Here is a 21,385-nt window from a genome sequence, read left to right as displayed (position 1 = left end):
TTCCTCTCCCATCTTTCTAAAAGGTCTATTTCTGATTTTTTAAGCACCCATGTTTCACATGCATATGTAGCTGTAGGTCTGATAACTGTTTTGTAGATTCTTATTTTTGTTTTTCTTGACACATCTTTGGATTTCATTAATGGACGCAATGCTCCATACTTTTTGTTTGCTTTTGCTATTCTTGCTTTTATTTCCCCTTCCCCATGTCCCTTTTCATCTACTTTTACACCCAGGTATGTAAATTCTGAAACTCTTTTAAATGCGCATACATTTTCTCCTTCTATCTCCAATGTGAAATTGTCTTCATTTTCTTTATCTGTTTCTCCCATTATCATGTATTTTGTCTTTTCCTTATTTATGAGAAGACCAAAAGGTTTGGCTTGTTTTATTATATTGCTCATTAATTTTGTTAGCTCTTTCTTACTTGTCGATAATAATGTTAGATCATCTGCGAATGCAATACATTGGTGGCCATTTTTAAAAATCGTTTCCTGTGTGCTTATTTTACTTTTCCTGATTATTCCTTCCAGTATTACATTAAAAAGAGTCGTTGATAGTGGGTCTCCTTGTCTTAATCCTTCCTTTGTTTCAAAATTATTTGATTTATGTCCCTTCCATGCTATTTCGTTTGTGGAGTTATCCATAGTCATCTTTACCATCCTGACGATTTTACTTGGTATGCCCATTTCTTTCATTAGTGCGTACATCTGTTGCCGCTTTACCGTATCATAGGCCTGTTTAAAGTCGACGAACAGGACGTATACTGCTATTTTATGTTCATAGCACGTAGTTTGGATTTCTTTTAACGCAAATATTTGGTCTGTCGTCGACCTATTACTTCTGAATCCTGCCTGATATTCACCCAATATCTTTTCCGTGTATTGATTCAGCTTTTTTCTTAAGATGTTTGTCAATATTTTGTACACGACTTCTAGCAACGCGATACCTCTATAATTTTCACATCTCATTTTATCACCTTTTTTATGTATGGGGCATATCCTTGCCCTGGTCCATTCTCCTGGCATTCTTTCTGTTTCCCATATACTTTTTATCAGGCTATGTATCTCCTTGTGTAGTCTTTTTCCTCCTGCCTTTATCATTTCCGCCGATATTTCCGTTATTCCTGGGCTTTTATTGTTTTTTAGCCCTCTTATTTCATTTTCTATTTCTTCCCTCGTAGGTGTTTCTATTACTATATGGTCATCTTCAATTTCCTGGATTGTTCCCCTTTCTTCTTCGTTTTTGTTTAAAAGTTGTGTAAAATAAGTTTGCCAATTTCTCATTATTTCCCCGGGTTCATTTATTAATATTCCTTCCTCATTTTTCATATATGGGTTATGTTTCTGATATCCCCTTTCCATTTTTCTTGTTTCCTGGTAAAAGGATCTTATTTCCTTTTTTTGGAATTTTTCCTCTATCACTTTGAGTTTTTCTTCGTTGTATTTTCTTTTTTTATTTCTGCATGTTCTCTTCATAATTCTCTTCAATTCTCTATATTCTTGTGTGCTAATGTCACTATTATTTCTTAAGTTTTTTATTCTTATTTTTCTAATTTCTTCTGCTATTTTTTGACATTCCTCATCATACCATTCTTTTGCTTTTTGTTTTCTATTACCTTCAATTAATATTTCTTTACTGGTGTTTAAAACTGCTTCTTTTATGCTTTCCCACTTTTCTTCCGGGTCTAGTGTTTCTGGTTCTTCGTTTAGTCTGCTGGTTATTTGCTGTTCGTACTTCTTCTGTGTCATATTATCTTTTAGTATTGCTGTGTTGAATTGTTTTTTGATTTCTTTGTCCCTTTGATTGTCTTTCTTTATATTAGCATTTATTCTATAGGCTGCTCTTACCAAAAAGTGATCTGAGTCACATTCCGCTCCTCTCATACTTTTTATATTTATTATATTATGGGCGTGCTTCTTCTCTATTAATATGTGGTCTATTTGATTTATTGTCCTTTTGTCAGGGGAAATCCACGTTCCTTTATGTATATCTTTTCTGCGTTGGTATGTGCTTTTTATTACCATTTGTCTTTCTGTGGCAAAACCTATAATTCGTTGACCATTATCATTTGATACATCGTGTTTACTGTATTTTCCTGTTATATTTTCATATATATCCTCTTTTCCCACTTTAGCATTGCAGTCTCCCATTACTATTTTGATATCAAATGCTGGTAATCTGTCATATTCTCTCTCTAGTTGCTCATAGTATGCATCTTTGTCTTCTTCGGTGGCGTCTTCTATTGGTGCATGTACATTTATTATGCTTATGTTTCGTTGATTCCCTTTTAACCTGATTGTGCACATTCTATCTGATATCGGCTTGAAATTCATCACTCTGGTTTTCCATCTTTTCTGTATGATAAAGCCTGTTCCTAGCAATCTGTTATTCCCCCCACTTTTAAAAAATACTATATCATCTATTTCTACTATTTCTGTGTCTAATTGTTTTGTTTCTTGTAAAGCTAATATATCTATTTCATATCTTTTTGTTTCTCTAATTAATTCTTTAAGTTTTCCCGTTTCATAAGTGCCTCTTACGTTCCATGTTCCCAAATTAGTTTTCATTTTCTTGTTTTTAATCCCAATCGTCTCCTTGTCCATTTCCGTTGTTGCTACCGTTTCATTTACGTCGTTTAGTTTTTTTGGTTTCTGTTTTGGTTTTCTATTTTTAAGAGTTGTTGCTGATGTTTATTCCATGTCCATACCTCCTCATTTATTTTTATTTTTTGAAATCCTACCTTGACGTTTTTTCCTTCCAATTTAGCCTCTTTTGCCTTCGTTCTGATTTTACCCTGTATCATCCGTTCATTTTTGTCCATGTCGTCATTAATATATATTTCTTTTCCCTTTATGTCTCTCAATTTGCCTTTATTTTTCATAATTTCTTCTTTGTCCGTTGCATTTTCGAGCTCAATCAAGCAGGATTTACTTCCAATTTTTCTTGCGCTTTTTATTTTTGTCTCAACTTTTAGTGCATTGCATAAAAAATCTTGGACGTTATCTTTTGTTATGTTTTGATCGTAGGTATCCATATCTACTCCCTGCAGTATTATATTATTTCGTCTTTTGTCCTTTTCCATTCTGTCTATTTTATTTTCCAATTCTTCCACTTTTTGTTGGGTTTCTCTGTTTTCCTGTTTCAGCTTTTCATTTTCTTGTCTGAGTTCCTTCATTTCCGCTCTGTACTCTTTTTGCTCTTCTCTTAGTTCCCTTATTTCCATTGTGATAATATTTAGGCTCTCCAATATTTTTTCTAGTTGCCTATCATTCCCAGGCGACCGATGTACTTTTTTACTTCTGCTATCGTCTGCCTCATCTTCCGATTCATCTCCTCTTTTTCTTGTCTTTTCGTCCACACTATACTCGTTCTCAGCCATTTTGTACGTAGCGTTAACTGGGCACACCCGTTTCAACCACGCGGAGGTATGCCCAATTATCCACGCACCAAAATTGCTTTTGTTTTTCGGCAGGTGTTTCTATTTTTTTTAAATCCGGCAACACCGCTTGAAATTTGACCAGCGTTCGCCAGTGTTTATAAGCTTATCTGTTAGCTGTTAACCTCACTTTTATTTGTCCGTTTAGTATTTTATACTATTTTTTACCGTTTTTACTTATATTATTCTTGCATTAGGTAGGGCACAGTTTATACCTTACCTTTTTCACTCACTCAGCATTCAATGTTCGCTGCACCACGCGAAAATCGGGTAAAATGCAGGCGAAAATTAAAACACTTTGTTTTCTATCTAATGCCACGTTGCCTCCCATCACTTTTAGAATCAATGGAAATTAATAAATTGAAAAATACAGATATAATTCTGAATGACCAACTCGAGACAAACAGCTCCCCACTCCTCAACCTCTTCAGTTAAAGACTTAAAAAGGCAAACACATTGTAAAATATATCACTTGAGAAAGGCACTTTGCCGAAACAGCTGTAGTAATAACATAGTTGTAATAAATTTTGTGGAAGTATAGAAAAACAAACGTTTTTCAGTGTTTTATTGTGAGATAAAATGAACTTCCATCAAGTAACGGTCGAATCCATCAATTATTAGTCCGATTTTTGATCTAAGGGGGACACATTCTTACAGTACATACATCTGTCATTTGTTAACCCCCTCTTTTCCACATCCCCACCCCTTCTTTTGAAATAGGGAATAGGGGCTGTGTGCCAGCTCATTTGAAAGGTTATTCAATTCTCTATTCAGTAATATTAACATTGACATAATTATTTATACAGGCTGTCCAAGAAAAATTATTTTGAATTAAATTAATTGACACAAAAAGAAGAATGTATGTAATTTATTTAACTCAAAATACATTCTACTACTGACAGAAAACAGAAAAAAATGTTTATTTGATAAATAAACATTGTTTGTTGCTTAAATTAAATATTCAACCTACCAAGAGGCAGATGGGTAGCAGCTTGAACATTGAAATTAAGCAAAAAGCAATGGTTATTTATCAAAAAACATTTTTTTCGATTTTGTGTCAATTAATTTAACTAAAAAAATTTTCTTGGACACCCTGTATAAATAATTATGCTAATGTTTATATTACTGAATAGAGAATTGAATAACCTTTCAAGTGACCTAGCACACAACCCCTATTCCCTATTAAAAATAAGGAGTGGGGAAGTGGAAAGGAGGGGTTTGACAAATGACAGATGTATGTGCCGTAAAAATGTCTCCCCCTTAGATCAAAAATCGACCTGTTTCGTCATTTCCTTAAAATCTAATAAATACTGCTTAATATCGAGGTGGACTGTTTTCTTTGGCCCACTCTGTATATTTGTATACTAGCTACTACAGCAGACAAATTGAACATTAAAATTAAATATAGATGTAGGTACTAACATTTTATCTGAACTTTTGAATAAATAAAACTCCAAACGGACGTAAAAACTAAATTGATGTACATTATAATACAGGACATTCGACCGGAAAACTTAATGTACAAACTACCTGCCGTTTTTGAATGGCTGTGCTTAAATATTTATATTTCGAATGGAAGTAACATTTTTATAAAGGAATCGGAATTAATGGAATATTGATTATCTAGAATTTTTTGTATGATATGTAAACTCTTTTGGCTTCATATTTTTAAATTCAGTAGATTTTATGCATTAACATAATTAACGAGCATGTGAAGCATGGAAGTTTATAGAAAATCTCAAAAAAAAATCACAAAAAAGCAGGAAGATTAAACCCATAAGTATATCAAAATTGAAAGAATTTTACAAATCTCCATTGACGAAAGCAAGACCATATTGCGAAATAAATTACAGACTTCAAAAGAGATTCAATAGACGAAGACGAAGTACATCCCATCAGTGTGGACGAGATAAAACTTACCTAAAAGGAAATGAAAAATCGGAAAGCCACAGGACCTGGGCCCTGATTCTAATTCAAATTTCGACTAAAAATTTTTTGCTCAATTAGAAATCCAATGAAATCAATTAATTTGTGGTCATCTGATTGAATACAACCAATAAAACCAACATTATACTGAAAACAGATCCCATGGGCTGTTTTCACTCAATCATGTAGCTATGGATACCTACATTTCGTTTCATTTCGATTTTGACATTTCAAATATTCAATATTTCAAAATGTCACGATTTGGTTGTAATACTGATGAGAATATTAATGAAATTATCGAATCAAATATACCAAAGAATACTGTTTACAGTAAAAAATTTGTATGGAAAGCGTTTATGGACTTTTGCAATGATAGAAAATATGAATTAGATGGAAATCGGACGGTGGAAGAATTGTTAATTGCACAATTAAATAAATTGTTTCTGCTCTGTATTTTTTTTTCATAACTAGCAAAAAATTTTCTATCCGAATAACCCTCGAACATTGGTAAATGCTCAAAAATTTTTAACAACTTTCTCAAGCTTGTTGCTTACAGGCAACAGACCTCCGCCTACGGCGTCGGTCTGTTTCCAAGCAACAAGCTTTCGAAATCTGTTATAAAATTTTTTCGAACAATTATCAATGTCCTTGGGTTATTACTACTGAAAACAAGTCGCAATCAATATGGCGACGTTGAAATGCAACTGTGCGGGCTTTGTGGATTTTAGTTGAACTAACGAAATGTTAGTGAAAATTAATAGCGACTCCAAAAAAGTCGTTGATATTATAATTTCGAGTCGAAATTATTGTGACACGGACGTGAATGAATGGCCGAAAGCGAGGTTAGGTTTAGTTAAGATGTGTTTTGTTTGTTTCTTGCAAGAAAAACTAAAGTAAAAGGTATTATTATGGCTGGGTTTTATGGAAATTTGCTGGTTTTGGAGGAATTAGATAGAATAGTATTAAATTAGAAATATAGTAAAAAAAAACTAAGTTTTCAATCTAATAGCACATAAAACAACATCAAAAAATGTCATTCTACATCCTACCAGACTGAAAACAATGGGAACCTTCTCTGGTAACACCTCCGAGGCTTCTACAATTTGCAAGCCATAACGGATGCTGAGACTAAGGAAGATGAGTGAATTTTACAATTTATAATTCACGTCCCATCTGCTCAGCGCGGTAAAGTTCCAACGAGAATGGTTCCCCTCGTACTCCAATGGGAGTAAACATAAATAAAAAATGAATAATCATTTTCAATTTCGTTGCAACACGAAACTACAGCCGCATCATTATTCCAGTTCAATCAGAGAGTGCAGCAAGCACCTCTACCGGTTTCGAAACTTATTAGTCTCTCATCAGGAGGCACATATGCTGCTCTCTCTGACCCAACTAGGACAAACCCCGGCGTGCAGTCACGGATTGCAACGAACGAAATGGCAGGGATGCCCTAGCGGCAACTGCTATCAAAAAACTAAGTTTTCAATCTAATAGCACATAAAACAACATCAAAAAATGTCATTCTACATCCTACCAGACTGAAAACAATGGGAACCTTCTCTGGTAACACCTCCGAGGCTTCTACAATTTGCATGCCATAACGGATGCTGGGACTAAGGAAGATGAGGGAATTTTACAATTTATAATTCACGTCCCATCTGCTCAGCGCGGTAAAGTTCCAACGAGAATGGTTCCCCTCGTACTCCAATGGGAGTAAACATCAATCAAAAATGAATAACCATTTTCAATTTCGTTGCAACACGAAACTACAGCCGCATCATTATTCCAGTTTTTTGATAGCAGTTGCCGCTAGGGCATCCCTGCCATTTCGTTCGTTGCAATCCGTGACTGCACGCCGGAGTTTGTCCTAGTTGGGTCAGAGAGAGCAGCATATGTGCCTCCTGATGAGAGACTAATAAGTTTCGAAACCGGTAGAGGTGCTTGCTGCACTCTCTAATTGAACTGGAATAATGATGCGGCTGTAGTTTCGTGTTGCAACGAAATTGAAAATGGTTATTCATTTTTGAGAAATATAATAATTGAGAATGTTCACAACGTGAATTATCAACTCAATGAAAGATGTAAGGTAATAATCTGGGAAAATTAGTATAAAACAAGGAAATTTATGTACCATCTATTTTATTGCTGGACATGCTGGAATCAAATTTTTTAATTTTTTAATTATTCGAAATTTTTTAATTAACATTGTAATTATTGCTCAACTATTGGTTACATTGTCGCCGGCCTCCTGATATATAATGTACTATAAAAAATCTTTCATGTCACCGATTTATTTAATTATTTATAAATAATTACTTTCCTAAAATTTTAATTGAAAATTGCAGATTTTTTGGGAAAACTCAGATTTTCTGAGTAAAGTTTTTGTTGAAGGAAATCGAAAAAAAAAATTACCTTTGTGCAGAACTAAATTGCGGTGAATTTTTATTTGAGTGTTTTTGGTTTAAAGGAAAAATCTTAGGAGTTACAGAGCACTAATTAAAAAAAAAAGAAGATTTCTTCTTCTTGTAGTGCCTATCCGTTTCGGATGTTGGCGACCATCATGGCAATCTGTACTTTGCACACTGCTGCTCTAAAAAGACTTGTGGTTGTTATGTTGAACCATGTGCGTAGATTCTTCAGCCAGGAAATCCTTCGCCTTCCTGGTCCGCGTTTTCCCTCCACTTTTCCTTGCAAGATTAGAGAAGATTTAGGAGTGTTAATTTGTTTATAAATAAAATAACACACTTTCTGCGGACCTGTCATACTCCATATTACTAATATATGCAATCTTAAGATTCGATTTTAGCAATCAAATAGCTGGTAAATAACTTCTCCCAAAATGACATTTTTTCGATAATTTGCCCAGACTATCAACAAACGTTGCGGTGGTTGCATAGCCAATAAATCCAATAAACAGGAGGACCAACCCAAATTTTGAGCAGTGTCAAAATGATAACGTTAATATCCCCACTTGGAACTAATATCGAAATGAATAAGAATCGCTATAAATTGCGCCAGTCATGGCGGACTTGAAATTAAATTGCCACATCGAAATTAATTAGAATCAGGCCCCTGGAAACATTCCCATTGAATTAGTAAAACTCAGACAGTCATCGTCAATACTAATCGAATTGTTTGCGGAGATCTTTAATAAATCAAACAAGAAAACATTCCAGAAGATGGGCTTGGCGTGTATGAGCTGTATCCAAAAAAAAAGGAGACAAAAAGAAATGTAAAAATTACAGAGGTATAAGCTTTATTTGCAAAGGTTGTTACAGTCGATGAATAAAAGAATGAATCGAAAACCAATACGAAGAAATAGAAGATCAGAGTACATTCCGTGCTGGCAGATCTTGTGTTGATAATATTAAAAACTATTTTTATTTTAAGCGAACCGAATTATTACAATATAATACAAATAAATTAAGAAAGGTGTTTCCTCTACAATGTATTCTTACAGACTAAATACCAAACCAAACAAAAATACAGTTGTCACACTCACATATCTAGTAACATGATACTTTTACGCAATTTTAGGTAAGAGTGTATCGACCTAATGGATCGGTGAAGTAGCCCGGCCATGAAGACTGCATGTGTTTATTCTTAACGCTAACAAAAATAATAATTTATAGTTGAATATATTCCAACAGATAATACATTTGTACTTCAACAAATACTACAGAAAAGAACAGCCAGAAATTTACCGACTCATTTAATGTTCGTTGACTTAGAGGAGGCCTATGATACATTACCCTTAAAAGGATTGTTTAAAATATTGACGAAGGCAGGCCTAAGTAATGCATACCTCAACGCTATGTGCACGTATACATAAATGCAACAAATGCCGTTAAAACCTCAGACGCATCTTCTGTCACAAAAGGCTTGACACAACAAGGATATTCTTTATCCCCAACTGTATTCAAATCTATATTCAGGAAATATTAAGCACCTGGATGAGAAAATTGGAAGCATCTGAGGTGTGGCTATATTGGCGAATACTTAAATTTCGTGGACTAATCGAGTCACAAATGAGAAGGTCCTCAGAAGAATGAAGAACAACCGAGAGGTACTGACTACCATCAAATCTCGAAAGTCTCGAATACTTCGGACACATTATGCGAAATGAATCCAGATATGCCCCCCTACAAACCATCCTGCAAGGAAAAATATTTAGAAAGCGGGGTCCAGGGAGAAGAAGAACATCCTGGTTGAAGAACCTCAGAACCTGGTTCAACACAACATATGTGTAGCTTTGATGATCGCCAACATTCGTCACGGATAGGCACATCAAGAAGAAGATGAAGAAGAAGAAGAAGAAGTAAATATCACTATTGCTTAATTTTCCCAAATATATTTTTTTTTAAATATAGGCCTAATCAAACTTTACAATGACATTATCAAACCATAATTGCCAATCAGCGTGTTGGCTAGGCCGAGCACTATATTTATAAGATTTCATGCCCCCAATTATGTTTTTTGAAGTTATACTTCTTTAGGCGCGATTGGGAAAATTGTTGAGTGTGAATTTTTATAAAAGCGACAGTACGAAGTACGCGCATACCGACAGTATGAAGTTAGTTGCTAATCAATTTACGAATGTATCAATGCAAATAAAGTATGAAAAAAATATATTGCTGTTTTTACTGTTTTTAGTAAATATGCTTGTATTAAAATTTTTGTGTCTTTGGATTTGTCTTCGTTGGGGATAGGATAGTTAGTATTACAATATTATGATGAAAAAAAAATTAAAAATTTGTGTAGAAAATCTGACGTTATTTAGATTTTCTACGATTCATCAAGGGAAAAGTAATTGCGGGGAGGCTACAGTTCATAAAAAAAGACGTATTAACGTTATTTTTAATTTTTGGTATTATTTTATGTATTAAAATTAGTTTAATATGTAAATAAAAATACAATTAAACTGTTTAAAATATATTTATTCCGTCGAACACATACTCGTTTTTTTTTTCGATGGCACTACATTATTGTATATAGTTGATTGAGTTTCTTTTAATCTAATGTCGAAATCAGCACGTTGAATAATTGTTTAATAATTAAATGTTAGTTTCTTAAATATTAAAAATTATTTTTATTTTTATTTTTCAGTACATCCGAGTTGCTCATGACACAAAGCCTGAACATCTAATGCAGTTAATCACCAGAGAATGGAACCTAGAATTGCCTAAACTTTTGATATCAATTCAAGGAGGTAAAGCAAATTTTGAGCTCCAACCTAAACTTAAGAAAGTACTTAGAAAGGGTCTTCTCAAAGCTGCCAGGTCAACAGGGGCGTGGATCTTCACCGGAGGAACAAATACAGGTAATATTGAGACAAAGATATTATTTTTAAGAAACGTACAGTCTTATCCAATACAGATTCTTCAAATTTAGGTATTACTAACAACTTTTTAACCACGAGAATGACCAAGCTCTAATGATTCTCAACTCTCTCTTGATTTTGATTATGTTCCTTTTACCATACGCCAATAGTGATTACTGGTATTTTTACTTTATCGTACTACATACGCAGTATGAGTATAATAGATAAAGTTATAGGATCGTGAAAAAAAATTTTTTTCAGATTTCACTTTTTTTCGACGTTTTGAGTCCCCCTGAGTCTAAAAAGCAAATAAAAAAAGCATGTCGGAAGTATGTACGTATGTACGTACGTATGTCGCCACCGCCCAGCAAAAACTACTGGACCGATTTCGATGAAATTCGGTATGAGTAAGTTTAAGAGAATTTTGTCAAGAAACTAAATCTAAAAACTTGTTTAAGATAAATTTAATTTGAAAAAACATTTATATAGCCTAAAGATAGGGCTATAACAAGAATATTATCGTTTTTCAGAAAAAGTTATGGGTTGCCTATATTTAAGGGGTCAAAATTTGACATAAATTTGAACTAAATTTTCTCAAAAATGACTCTAAGGAATTTGTTTATTTTTTGATATATTTTTGATATCCTATCGGTAAATTGAATAACATTGGTCAGATTTCTTAATTCCTCATAGGAGGGGAGTTATGAATTTTTTATAAAAAAATATTCGAGTGCCCGTAACTGCCTCTGTAATAGAAACTAAAATTTGAAATTTGGCAGACAATATATAGTACTTTGTTATCTATTAGCACAATAAATTTTACCCACAATATGGCTTCCGGTTTAACCGGAAACATTTTTTACATATTTTGAAAAAATGTAAAATTATCTTTCCAATGACATAAAACTCGTTGCTGTAACTCAAAAACTCGAAAAGTTACAGAAAATTGAAATTTTGCTAGAATCTTGTGTGTGTCCCCTCTCACGCGATCATAGCAGAGCATTATTATAGGGCAGTCAATGAGGGTATTTGGCTCCGAATTCTATCCTACTACATCGATGTACTTGATATTTTCACAGTAAGTAGGGAATAGCTCAAGAAACAAAATCTACCCTATATACTATGCCGCATTTATCTTGGGGTAATTCCCACCCCTTCAAGGGGGTGGAAAATTTATTGGTCAAAATAAGCATGGAAGTGGCTAGAGATCCTATTTTTAAGCAAAAACTGATCTATACTTTTTTTTGAGAACTCAATACTTTTCGAGTTATGCGTAGTTGAAAATTGGCCATTTTCATTTAAAAATGACACGTTTTCGGACGGTTTTTTGTAAATACCTAAAAACTATGCATCAAACTAAAAACACTATATAAAATTTTTTTAATTATAAATAACAAAGAGATTCGTTCCTTCGTAAATTTTCTATTTATAATACAAAAAGAGATGGTAGGTAAAAAGAGTTTGTTTTTTGGTGCATGCTCAAAGTGCTCATGCTTTTGTAGTGTTTGAAAAGGCCTTTAAAACGAGCACCGTTAAATGTCGGTTACATTCAAACTAAGCGAGATATGGTGCAAAAAAATATATGACTAATGTACTTTAAGGAAAAATGAGAAGTACATACATTTAACCCCTCATTCACCAGAATTTAAATGCATTGTTTTTCTTTTGCAATACCTCTTAATATAGTGTTATTTCTACTTTCAAAAAGTTGGACGGGTGAAAAAAATAAGATCAAATTATAGAGCGCATTTTTAAATTTTCTTAAAAATTCTTCCTTTTGCTCCATGCAATTCGAAAATAAAAATGTTCTATCCCCGAGAAGTGGTGAGAACCGCCCCCATGATAAAAGCGCCATAGTATATAGGATAGACTTTGAATTAGGAGATTGGGCTTTGGGCTACTCCCAAAATTTCATTACAATCCATGCAGTAAAATGCAAATATTGTAAACTATTAATTTCTCAGAAAAATGGACTAATTTGAAATGAAAGTATGACTAATATTCTATTGATTTATGCAATAATCTATAGTGTGTCCCCGAACATTTTCTCAAATGCGGGAATTAATGATGCGTAGAACCATAAATTATTTTCAAGTATACAAGGTGTTTCTAAAATATCAAAATAACGAGTAACTTTGTTATTTTTATAGAATGCCAGTATCTAGTACGATAACGATAATAGATCGGTACGATAAAGTTCTCGGGCGGCCCTTCCGTCCAGCGTTTTTTTTTTTTGTAACACACGCAACATTTATTTGACATTGGATATGAGAGGACTCGTACACCAAACGCAACATGACACACTCAACATCCCATAAATATCAGCGGTTAATACGTATCCCTTCTTCTTCTTTGAGTGCCTCTCCTATCGGAGATTGGATATCATTAGGGCGATTCTAATTTTATTTACTGCTGTTTTGAACAATTCGTTAGTGGTACAGCCAAACCACTCTCTGAAATTTCTCATCCAGGACATTCTTCTACGGCCTGGATTTCTTCGTCCTTGGATTTTTCCTTGCATTATATTTTGTAGGAATGTATACTTTTGTCCCCTCATCAGGTGGCCTAAGTATTCAAGTTTTCTCTTTTTTATATTCAGTAGAACTTCTGGCTCGTTATTTATTCTGCGTATTACTTCTTCATTTGTAATTTTATCCACCCAACTTATTCTTAGTATACGGCGGTAGCACCACATCTCAAAGCTTTCAAGATTTTTAATATTCCTCTGTTTAAGAGTCCATGACTCAACACCGTAGAGCAAAGTACTGAATACATAGCATTTTAACATTCTAGTTCGTAGATGAATACTAATATCACGATTACAAAATAATTTTTTCATTTTTATAAAAGTAGACCTGGCAATTTCAATGCGTCTTTTTATCTCGTGATTTTGGTCACCTGTTTCATTGATAAGGGTTCCCAAGTATTTGTATTCGTTTACTTTTTCAAGTTGGGTCCGTTTATTGTGATACTAATGTAATTTATTGGATTCTTACTGAAGGTCATATATTTGGTTTTTTTGACGTTCATCCTTATGCCGTAGTTATTACATATCTCATTCATACTTTCAACTAGATGTTGTAGATCTTCCGCTGTTCTTGCCATTATCACAGTATCGTCCGCATATCGAATGTTATTGATAACTTCTCCATTGACTATTATCCCTTCGTTTGCATATGAGAGAGCTTCTTGGCATATTTGTTCGCTGTAGATATTAAACAAGAGCGGTGACAATATACAACCCTGTCGTACCCCTCTACGTATTTCTATTTCGTCCGATGTTCGGTCTTCTATTTTTATATTAGCTCGCTGATTCCAGTACAGATTTAATATTATTTGTATGTCTCTGGTGTCAGTGTTCTTACTCTCCAGGATTTCTTTGAGTTTACTGTGGCGTACTTTGTCAAAGGCCTTTTCAAAGTCTATAAAGCAGGCGTGTACCTCTTGGTTAACATCTAGGCATCTCTGTGTTAGAACGTTCAAGGCAAAGAGAGCATCCCTTGTACCTAATCCTTTTCTGAATCCCATCTGTGTATCGTTAATATCGATGTCTAGTTTTTGATAGATTCGGTTGTGGATGATTCTAAGAAATATTTTAAGCAGTTGACTCATCAAGGAGATTGTTCGATGATCTGAACATTGCATTGCCTTAGTTTTCTTCGGTATGGTGACAAACGTAGACAGCAACCATTCTTGTGGTATTATACCAGTACTGTATATTGTATTGAATATATGCAATATTATGGTTACGGATTTATCATTCAAAAGCTTCAGCAGTTCTGTAGGGATTTCATCAGGTCCATTTGCTTTTCCATTTTTAGCGTTTCTTATTGCGTATTCTACTTCTTCTTTCAATATGTCTGGCCCAGTTGCATTGATTATCTGAGTTAAGTTGTTTCTATCGTAATCAAATAATTCATTCAGGTATTCTGTCCATCTTTTTATTTTATTCTCTAGATCTACAATAAGGTTTCCATCTTTGTCTTTAAGTTTACCTATTTGGCATTTCTTTATGCTTCCTGTTATCTCTTTTACTTTTTTGTGCATATTGAACGCATCGTACTTTTTCTCGTAGGTTTCCATTTCTTCACACTGTTCTTTAATCCACGCCTCTTTGGCTTCTTTTATTCTCCTTTTTATGTGTTTGTTTATTTCTTTGTATTTGTCTAGGTAATTCTTCATCTTTCTTCTTTGTTCCATCAAGTCTAGTAGGTCCTGTGTCATCCACTCCTTGTTCTTTGTTGTCGTTTTTGTCAGATGTTTCTTTCCTGCTGTTTGTATAGCTGTATTTATGTACTTTAATTTTTGGTTAACGTTATCTGTATCGTTAATTTGCTGTTGCACTGAACTGAGGTTTTCATTTATTTCTTCTCCTGTTTCTTGTCGTATATTTTTGTTTCTAAGTTTATCTAAATCTAGTGTCTTTCTGTGTGGTCTCCTAATCTTTTTTGGTCTCGCCTCTATCACAGTAACTACCGGGTTATGATCTGAGCCTATATCAGCTCCTGGGTACGTCTTAGTACATTTAACAGCATTACGATACCTCCTTGCTATCAGAATGTAGTCTATTTGATTTCTCACTATTTTTTCTTTGGTATGTTGTGGAGATGTCCATGTATATAATCGCCGAGGAGGTAATTTCAAAAAGGGTGTTTGTTATTACGAAGTCTTCGCTCTGGCAAAATTGAATCAATCGATCTCCTCTGTCGTTTCTGTTTCCAAGTCCATAGTTTCCTACATGTTCTCCTACCTTACCTTGACCGACCTTGGCATTAAGATCGACGTATCCCTTGAACGCACTTAAAACTACCTGGGATTCCTGGAACTGCGTTCAGCGAAAACCAGATGCGACACTCAATTCATATCTTTCCGCAATGTATGTCATATGCGATGTAGGATATGGCTTTGGTGTACGAGTCCGCTAAAACGTGACATTTATGGGAATTTAATATTTGACACACAATGTGACATTTATGAGAATTTGACATTCTACATCATTTATGTGACACTTGACATAAAACATGACTAAATATGTGACATTTATAGGACTTTTGACAGTTGACATAAAACGTGGCATTATTACATATTACATAAATTTCATATTACATAAATGTCATATTTTATGTTAAATGTCACATCAAAGTCACGTTTTATGTCAAATGTCAAATAAATGTCGCATAATATTTTACGTTCTACGTCAATTTCTAAACTAATCTTGGATTAAAAATGGCTCTGACCGACTAACGAATAATTGTTAAAGTATGACTGTCAGTAATGTGGATTCCTTAGGCCAAATTAAAAATGACGGACAACCCCATCTTTCTCACACATACCCTAAAGATTCTATAATAAATATTCTGTATAAGTTCTGACTACACCCTGTATATGGCGAATTCGTGTGATGTCAACATAAAGAACTTTCTGATCATGAACTGCATGTAGATATATCGTTCTCACTCTTACGCATGTGACGTAACCTAAAAGTAATTTGCCTCTCCAACACATTGATTTCTCTATACCTATAGTGAGGGTATCATTGTTTCTCTACTGTCATTATTGCGGTATTATCTGCGGAAGTAGATGTATGCATATTATGTGTAAGTTACTTTTCCACAATGGTTTTTATTAGTCCCTTATCTAGTAATTTTTCCATAATTTTTGGTACAATTTGAAGAATTTTATCCTCATTTTCTTAGATTCTTGTAGTACAAAAAATGGACATAGGTATTGCTAAATTTCATGTTTTTTAGTTGCATATGCAAACTAGAAACTGGCAGATAATGGTGAGACAATACAACTCACAAATATTTTTTATGAAAGTATTAACAAATTAATAGATATTATTCGAATAAAAACTAAATATATCTATCTATTTTCAGGTGTAACCAAACACGTGGGAGATGCATTGTTGCTAGAACGATCTCAAAGAACGGGTAGAGTTAATACTTTAGGAATAGCTCCATGGGGTATAGTCGAAAATAACCAAGACCTCATTGGACAACATACAGAAGTACCATATCATTCCATATCATCGCCAAGGTAAGAATACAAAATATTTTAGAAGATATATTTTGATTATACCTTATATCTCTGTTAATATAGATGAAATAACCACATAATTTACACATATTCTTTAGTTTTTATTAAACTTTTTAAACTATTTAATAGTTAACCCCTTCGCGCCGGACAGTCATACGGCAAGTCGCATCTATGTATAAATATACGGATTCGCGCATTTCGCGCGCTAACGGTTATCAGTTAAATTGCAGTATCACACTACAACTAATTAAAGGTGGGTTTCCCCCACAGAAGAGGTCTTTAGTGACTTTTCTCTAAAGTTGGTAACTTTTGACATATAAGCGATTAAAAATTTAAAAATTGCGAAATCGGCTATTTTTATCCTTCAAAAACTATGTGAAAAACTGAAAGTTGCAATGTTGCCAAGGTAGGTAGATATCCTTTAAACATCGATTGATGAAATTCCGAAGAGATTTTTGCAATTTAATATCGAAAGCCCCTTTGTTTTTTAATTGCTAATCAAGCGGGCGCGACACTATTTTCAACCGTTGCATGTATAGTGTAATATGCGTAAATATATATGTGCGGAAAAATATTGATTCATTTTTTCACCATCTTGCTTAAAAAGGTCTCCTTTTAACAAATTTTCATGTTGCCAAGATCAAAAGGCAGTCAAAATTTGTTTTAAACTTTTTTTTTTGTTTTTTCGTAAAACAAATTTTTTGCATGGGAAAATTTTTTTTGGATCATTCCAAATACAAAAGATCTAAAATGACTTTTCTCTAAATGTGATAGTTTTCGAGATATAAGCGATTGAAAATTTAAAAATTGCAAAATCGGCCATTTTTAACCCTCAAAAACTATGTGAAAAACCGAAAGTTTCAATGTTACCAAGGTACGTAGATATTCTAGAGCATCGATTGATGAAATCCCACAGAGCTTTTTTAAATACAATATCGAAAACCCCTTTGTTTTATAATTGTTAATCAAGCGGGCGGGCGCGACACTATTTTCAAGCGTTACATGTAGACGTAATCGGAAAACATTTGAAGTTTAAAAAAAATTGTTTAAACAATTTTTTGACCCATTTTTGACTTTGGCAACATGCAAATTTGTTAATAGGGAACCTTTTCAAGCAAGATGGTGAAAAAAAATTGAATCAGAATATTTTTCAGCACATATATTTATGCATATTAGGTACATATACAGGTTGTCCAGAAACTCTACCGACAAATGAAGACAGGAGATTCCTCAGATAATTTTAAGACAATTTAACCCAATTCACCTAGTCCGAAAATGCTTCTTAAGGGAGCTAGAGCTCTTTGAAGATGGCGTCATGAAATTAGTTTTTCTTAAATACCTCCAGAACGCTTCTATTTAGAAAAACGAAAATTGTTATGCTTATTTACTTTTCAGAGATTAATCGATTCCACTCATTGCAAATTTCTAGTACCGGTATAGGCGTGCGTTTTGGGTAGAGCAACGGGTATTTTATCGCATAACTTTTTTGTCCTAAACTTCTATGCATTTTTGACACCGGATTATTAAATTGTGAGGTATTCTAATACTAAAAGGTACTCTTGATTTAAGTCGGTAGGACACACCGTTTTCTAGAAAAATCGATTTGAAAGTTTTTCGTTTTTGGAATTTGAAAAAAAAATTGAAAGAACTTTTCAACAAAAATCGAAGTATTTTACCAACATAAAGTAAGAGTAACTTTTAGTACCCGAATACCTCATAATTTAATAATCTAGTGTCAAAAATGCTCAAAAATTCAAGACAAAAAAGTTTTGCTATAAAATAACTGTTGACCTACCCAAAACGGACGCCTATGACCAGTACTAGAAATTCACAATTAATTAAATCGATTTATCTCTGGAATATAATTAAATGTACCAGTTTTCGTCTTTCTAAACAGTTTTTTTTTGAAATTTTTTTTTTAATTCAAACAGCGAAAAGTGTTCAAATCGATTTTTCTAGAAAACGGTGTGTCCTACCGATTTAAAACAAGAGTACCTTTTAGTACTAAAATACTTCCCAATTTAATAATCCAGTATCAGAAATGCATAAAAGTTAAAGATAAAAAAGTTATGCGATAAAATAACCGTTGCCCTACCCAAAACGGACGCCTATGATCGGTACTAGAAATTTGCAATGGATGGATTAGATTTATATCTTGAAGATAAATACGCGTACCAATTTTTGTTTTTCTAAATAGAAGCGTTCTGGAGGTATTTAAGAAAAACTAATTACAAGACGCCATCTTCAAAGAGCTCTAGCTCCCTTAGGAAGCATTTTCGGACTAAGTAAATTGGGTTAAATTATCTTAAAATTATCTGAGCAATCTCCTGTCTTCGTTTGTCGGCAGAGTTTCTGGACACCCTGTACATGCAACGGTTGAAAATAGTGTCGCTCCGCCCTTTTGATTAGCAATTAAAAAACAAAGGGGTTTTCGATAGGTATTGTATTCCAAAAAACTCTTCGGGATTTCATCAATCGATGTTTAAAGAATATCTATCTACCTCGGCAACATTCAAATTTTAAGTTTTTCACATAGATTTTGAAGGTTAAAAATGGCCGATTTCGCAATTGTTCAATCTTTAATCGCTTAAAAAAAGCACTTTTTTCAAAAAACACGAAAAACTGTTTTCGGTGTCCATGTGCACTGCGGAAGTGTATTGTTTTTATAGTTTGCTTTATTTATACACCAGAATATTATGTTGAAGTACTTTAATGTTTACTACACGTTTTAAGGCTAAAAATCGACATTTTTGAATTATTTCCCTTTTGCTTATTAATATATTTTTATTTGTTAAACTAACTTGAGTTAAGCCTGTGTTGGTGAATTAAGTTTGTAGTTGCCTCTCTTTTGAAGAGGCATTGTTCATTTAGTTAGAACGAAGTGACTTTTTGGTTGGATGATGATTATTGTTTTCTTCTTAAATCGGCTTGAATAATACCTAATTCTGTTTTCTTCGAATATGCTGTTTTTATCGCTTTATTGCTCAAATCAAGAGTTTATTTGAAAAGTGCCTTGGATATTTGTATTTTGGATCCATTATTTTCGAAGTAAAAGGGATTGTTGAGAGCTCTAAAATTGATTGTGTGTACTTAAGTACCGATATTTAGACTTTGTTTGTTGCGATTGGCGTACTAGTAATTCTTTTTGCTTTCCAAGAACACCGAGTGCCCAATATTCATCAAAGTCCTGTTGTATTGACATCTTGTCCACTTTATCTTTGCATTTTAGGCGACATTTGTCTCCACAGGGTGGTCCAACCATTCTGGTCCAACCAGTCATGTGCCACAAATCAATTTAGAAAGCCCACAAAAAATATTTTTAAACATTTTGGCTATGTTGTAAAGATTTTGTCAGAAACCATCTAAATCTAAACGGATCGACCTGTTTCGGGTTTTTTCCTTAAAGTCGTCGGTTTACGAAATAACGAATTTATTCCTTTCATTTGCACCATACTGTATACACATGCAACGGTGGAAAATAGTGTCGCGCACGCGTGATTAGAAATTAAAAAACAAAGGTGTTTTGAATACTGTATTGCAAAAACTCTTCGGGATTTCATCAATCGATGTTTAAAGAATATCTACCTACCTTGGCAATATTGAAATTTTCAGTTTTTCATATAGTTTATGAGGGCTAAAAATGGTCGATTTCGCAATTTTTTAATTTTTAATCGCTTATAGGTCAAAAACTATCAACTTTAGAGAATAGTCACTAAAGACCTTTTCTGTTTGGAATGATCCAAAAAACCTAAAAAGTCTTTGTTCGATGTAAGAAAAATAATTTTAGGAAAAAAACAAAAAAAAAAGTTTAAAAAATTTTTAACCCACTTTTGGAGCCGGCAACATGCGTTAAAAGGGGTCCTTTTTGAGTAATATTGTGCAAAAAATCCGAATCAAAATATTTTTCCTAGAGGGTGCGCAGTGGCTTTCTGGACTAAGAGGTCCTCATGAATTAAAGTCATTCAATAAATTCGACATGCTAGATGCATTCAAAGAAGAATCGATCTTTACAATCGGGACGGAAAATATCTAATCATCACCATGTCTGAATGTGTTAATATCAAGGAAGAATACAGGATATAATAACCAAGAGTATCATCATTATTATAGTCAAAAATACTTGCTTCCGCGAAAATACCTACCTGTGTTTTGAAAAGAAATGTATTGTAGAAACTATTTTTTATCCACTGTTACTTATAAATATAAAATTTCACACCATAGAATAAATAATGAAATAACACAACAAGATCATCCAGAAATACCATACATAAAAGTATTATAATCAGAAAGTCATATAGTATTGTCGCCAGGGGGGGTACAACGGCCTCCTTTATTCAGATGGACTTACCCAAGTTTTTTTCATGTATTTTGACCCGTAGAATACGAATTTTTTGGGTAACAGTTGATCCGGATGTCGATAAGATTGCTATTGACCAAGAACTTGAGAAATTACATAACAGAGATTTCTCGCAAAACAAAACATTTTTTGGTATTTTTTGGGTCATTCTAAGCAAAAAATGTTTCCACAATTTTTTTCGTAGGATGCCTAGTTTTCGTGACAACCGCGGTTGAACTTTCAAAAAATCGAAAAATTGCAATTTTTGAACCCGAATAACTTTTGATTAAAAAATAAAATAGCAAGTCTGCTTACCGTATTTGAA

At 33.5% G+C, this 21,385-nt stretch overlaps 1 protein-coding gene across 12 annotated transcripts in view; it reads left to right on the top strand.

Annotated features, from left to right (window-relative positions):
* Positions 1 to 21,385, top strand: part of LOC114331473 (transient receptor potential cation channel trpm) — a 1,429,758-nt gene that overhangs the window by 1,231,057 nt on the left and 177,316 nt on the right. For all 12 annotated transcript variants that reach the window (XM_050642920.1, XM_050642916.1, XM_050642919.1 and 9 more), the window contains 2 exons: positions 10,472 to 10,685; positions 16,565 to 16,724. In XM_050642920.1, the coding sequence (XP_050498877.1) occupies positions 10,472 to 10,685; positions 16,565 to 16,724 (374 nt within the window). The remainder of the gene's footprint in view (positions 1 to 10,471; positions 10,686 to 16,564; positions 16,725 to 21,385) is intronic.

Source organism: Diabrotica virgifera, chromosome 2, assembly GCF_917563875.1.
Source record: "Diabrotica virgifera virgifera chromosome 2, PGI_DIABVI_V3a".
In the NCBI taxonomy this organism is placed as follows: Eukaryota; Metazoa; Arthropoda; class Insecta; order Coleoptera; family Chrysomelidae; genus Diabrotica; species Diabrotica virgifera.
Note: the sequence above shows the minus strand (reverse complement) of the source record. Positions and strands in the feature narration are given on the sequence as shown.